This window comes from Clytia hemisphaerica, unplaced genomic scaffold (assembly GCF_902728285.1).
Source record: "Clytia hemisphaerica strain Z4C2 unplaced genomic scaffold, Clytia hemisphaerica genome assembly, whole genome shotgun sequence".
Lineage (NCBI taxonomy): Eukaryota > Metazoa > Cnidaria > Hydrozoa > Leptothecata > Clytiidae > Clytia > Clytia hemisphaerica.
This window is the reverse complement of record NW_027104200.1, coordinates 8,364-13,064: the sequence shown is the minus strand read 5'-3', so window position 1 is coordinate 13,064 and position 4,701 is coordinate 8,364. Positions and strand designations below refer to the sequence as shown.

General features: G+C 32.1%; 1 protein-coding gene across 1 annotated transcript; it reads right to left on the bottom strand.

The window, feature by feature from the left end:
• Nucleotides 1-1,597: 1,597 nt before the first annotated feature.
• On the bottom strand, nt 1,598-4,473 carry LOC136815191 (uncharacterized). Its single transcript, XM_067071642.1, has 2 exons — nt 4,388-4,473; nt 1,598-3,201 (listed from the first exon to the last, which is right to left on the bottom strand). The coding sequence occupies exon 2, from the start codon at nt 3,185-3,187 to the stop codon at nt 1,646-1,648; it is 1,542 nt and encodes a 513-aa protein (XP_066927743.1). The 5' UTR covers nt 3,188-3,201; nt 4,388-4,473; the 3' UTR covers nt 1,598-1,645.
• Between the last annotated feature and the right edge of the window lie 228 nt (nt 4,474-4,701).

Here is a 4,701-nt window from a genome sequence, read left to right as displayed (position 1 = left end):
TTAAATGAATGGATGAAGATTGAATGACTGAAAATTTTCAGACCTGCGTCTGCACGACTAATTGAAGGTATATTTATTGCTTTTTAATTCAATCTCTTGAGATGAGGTTTTGTATTTTCATGGTAATTATTTTGCTGGTGCTGTACCTGTGCTGTACCTATTCGATTAGATTCATTTTTCAAATTTCGCAAACAAATATTTTTTTCTGATCTTCATCACTACAAATGCATCACAAATTTTCTTTATACAAAAATGACGGCATTCGATGGCCAAATTATGGAGAATATTTTAAGAACATTTTATGGCTTTATGGACTCTAAGACACCCAATATCTTAGGAAATTGCACAGAAAAAATCACAAAATGGTAAGATTTAACAACGTTTTCAGGCTTAAAACTCAAAAAGTTAAGAGTATCCTTCAAGGCTTCAAAAATTTTGGATGTTCTTATGAAAAAAAGGTGTATGACACACGATGCACTGCATAATCATTTGTATTTTTCTACAGCATTTCTTTTTAGTTTCTTTGTCAAAAAGTACAGGGAAACCTGCAGTAAAAGCTCAATCCTGGCCTTTAATTTCATTCTTGACGATATCAAAGTTACATCAACATCTTCCATTATTGCGGCGAAAGTAATTATAATGCAATGACTATCATAAAGCATTACTGTCCGAAAGTTTAAATTTGAATTTAAAAAGCGCCTATTTTCACTATTTTAATTTCATGGTATTTTACCAATATCAATTTTTTATCACTTTATTCTATTGTTTTTTTCTGATGTACGTAAAGGAATTTTTCTATAATATTATATTCACAAAAATTTTATGCACTTTTTTGCACTCGGTTATTTAATTAAAATTTCTTGTGTTTGTTAATGTGAAAATTTAAATGCATGTACGAGATTGAAAGAAAATTCATTCTTTTGTTTATAATTTAAAATTTTATGCCATTTCAAAAAAACATTAGGTGAGTATCTATATATAATAATTATTTTAGATTTTTAGGGTGGAATTTTTTTTCAAAATGTATATAATTATAACGAAATTGTATACTATTGTATCATACCAAAAAATTTTTACTTGCAAATGTTTTTTTGTAAAAAAAGAAAAATAGAATTGTTTACTTATCGTCAATTTTTTTTTGTTTATTTGTTTTTGTTTACCTTGGTCAAATGCCAAAATATTTGCAACAAGTAAAACCGCTCTTTATAACCCACTTATAGTATTTACAGACAATCATTTTGTCATTCAGTCAATACAGTACATCCATTTTTTTATAAGAACTGGTCAGTAATTTTTAGAAGCTAAGCTAGCTGTTCAAATTTTCTGTAACATTTTTAGCCTTGTACTTGTATCAGTTTTGGGTTAGTCTCAATTTTATCAGATTAATACTTTCTGAAGGTCTCGTGCATTGCTAAAGTTTTACGGACTGCCCTTATTTTAAATGTTATAATATAGACTGATTCGCAAAATCAGCCACATTGATGCATGTATTTCAGAAATTTTGACGTTCATACTTAAAATTTAATTTTCAAACATTTTGATTTAAAAAAAAAATGTGTAAAAATATACAAAAACTATAATATCAAATGATTTCTTACAATTTTATTCCAGAGTTAAAAAGATCAAAATAATAAAATTGCTAACGTCAGCTTACGTCATCAGTTGGATCTTTAGTTTCATCATCAAATTCAAGAGATTGATCTTCAACACAGTCCTCGTTTTCATCACCCTGACTTTCTTTCTCTAACGCCTTACCAACGTTTTCTGGTAATAACATTTTCTCAATTGTATCACTAAAAATATTTTGACCCTTTCGATGTTTAGCTCGTGCATTTTGAAACCATACTTGTAATACACGTTTCGGGAGATCAATTTTGTCGGCCAGTCGTGTCAACTTAATTGAATCAGGATTTTTATCACAATCAAATAATTCTTTCATAGCCACTAATTGATAAACTTTGAAAGAAGTCCTTTGACGTTTTGGTTTGTTATCCTTTGATCGGCTTTTTCTGGATTTGGTAGATGTAACCTTGGTCGCTTTCTTAGGTTCTTGACTTCCATCTTCATCACTGCTAGAACTATTCGATCCAGTTTTAATCGTCGAAAAATCATTAGAATCTGAGCCTTTTGTATCCTGTGACTCAATTTGGTCCAGAAATTTATCATTTTCTGGCTCGTTGTCTGAAAAGGTTAACGGTTGAAAATCGGAGTATGCAGGTGGCGGTTTACGGGATGAAGGGATATCTACAGGGCTAGTTTTACTGGATGATGGATTTGTTGTTATTTCAATATCTGATGATGTTATTTGTTTCTTGACGTCTAAATTAAAAAATGATTTCGTTTCTCTGTCATTTTTCTCGGTGAATAAATTTGTAAACGTTCTCATGTCATTATTACTGGTTTCCTTGTGTTTTTCTAAGCTTATGAAGGGTTTGCAGTCTGGCGCACTATTCTTACCAAGATTTTGAAAGTAACTTGAAATTGAACTCATTGGAGATTGAAGGGTTTGTGATTCTGATAATTTTACCGAAGGCTCTGGTAAAAATTTCTTTTGTAGTACAGGTGAAACTAATGGTTCACTCGATTGATGTCTTTTCAATGAAAAAGAGGAATCTGCTGATCCACTGTGACTGCTATTTGGATGTTTTCTTGGTTGACCAGAAGTATTGAAGTTGAATGGGAAGCTCGTATAAGTGTCAGTAAAGCTTTGAGGTTTGTTTACTTTCCATTGATTCTGTTGTATGTTTATGGCTGGATCATTTAGTTTGTTGTCAATCTCCTTGGTTGATGTAAAAGTTTTCGGTGATGAGTTTGTTACTAGAGGATCTGGAAAGTCATCCGAGAAATTTAAACTGGATGATAAAGGTTTTAGTTGGTTGTCAATCTTTTTTGATGTAAAAGTTTTTGGTGACAAGTTTGTCACCAAAGGCTCTGTGAGGTGATCTGAGAAATTTAAACTTGATGATATAGGTTTTAATTCAGTTGTTTTGTTATCTGATGAATGAATATTTGATGGATCACTTAATTGTCTAAGTATAGGTGACCTGTGGTTACTTATGTCCAAAATTAGTTGTTGTTGTTGTTGATGTTGTTGTTTTTGTTGTGGGAAAGGTGTTTGTGTTATTAGAGGTGATAAACTTCTGCATGGTTCATCTTTGACATTGAAATGTTGTGAAAGTGATGGCATTGAATATCTACGATCTGGAAGAAACATTCACAGCATTAATATTACACATCTAGGGAAGGTGAAATAAAGTTTTAAAGCACCCTTAGATTAGTTTAATTATAAAGACGTTCCAGAAAATTTCAGTTGACCCCAAAAACTACCCCAGTAAACCGAAGTGAATTGCAACAAGCTCTCCAGAAAGATAGAAACACAAAATCCTATCCATAAGAACTTTCTGAATACTTCTTGAATCCTCAAACAATTTTAAAGGCCCAAAGACAAATCAAGAAAGTGCTAACCTCACTTTAGAAAATCCATAAAAATATTTTTGACAATTTTCCCAGAGTACAAAAAACCTTATGTGTCAAAAACTTCTGATTTTAAAAATTATCTTAGGAATCACGAGGTCAATCAGAGTTCAAGTTATTATTGGACATATAGTTATTATAGATTGTAGAATTTAATAGAAACTAAATCGTCAATCTTATCCATTAACCTAACAAACGGCATCTCATAAATCCGAAGAAATTTAAAAAAAAGTTCGGTCCAAAGAAGAACTAAAGGAAGGCCTTGAAAAGAATTGGTCGAAAGAAAACCTCTAGAAACCTTCTCAATAAATGCTAAAGGAAAGTTTGCAAACCCCACTCAATGCAACCTCTTAAAATCCCGATAAAGAATCCCAAGAAAGCTTTGAAAAGAATTGGCCCAAAGAAAACCTCTAGAAACCCTCTCAATAAATGCTAAAGGAAACTTTGCCAATCCCACCCAATACAACCTCATAAAAACCTAATAAAAAATCCCAAGAAAGCTTTGAAGAGACTTGGTCCAAAAAAACTTCTAGAAACCCTCTCAATAAAAGCTAAAGGAAACTTTGCCAACCCCACTCAAATCAACCTTTTAAAATCCTGATAAAGAATCCCAAGAAAGCCTTGAAAAGAATTGGCCCAAAGAAAACCTCATGAAACAAAAACAATAAAAGCTAAAGGAAACTTTGCCAATCCCACCCAATACAACCTCATAAAAACCTGATGTATCCCAAGAAAGCCTTGAAACTGAATCGTCAATCTTATCCATTAACCTAACAAACATCTCATAAATCCCAAGAAATTTTTAAAAAGGTTTGGTCCAAAGAACACTCCACAAAGAACACTGTTTGACTTGATGGAAAAGGTTCGTCCACCCCCTATACGGAAATTTAATGGATAGGCCCAATTTTCTTACCGAGTTTTTCACGAGTTCCAATATTATTATTCGTATCATTGATTGGTGAATTAGCCGGTAGCCGAATTTGTTTGTAATGTAGTTCACAATACACTTTTTGATCTTTAACACCAAAACGTTGTCCTTTCTTTAGATGAATTCCACATGAATAACACGCGAAACATTCGACATGGTAATAACAATTGTGCGCCTGCATTACCAGATCTGTATTGCTGATTCCGCGTTGACAACGTTGACATTTTGTTTTAGACCATATTCTAAATAAAAAACATTAAATACTAGTGTATATGTATAAAAGTTACAAAGCGATCGAG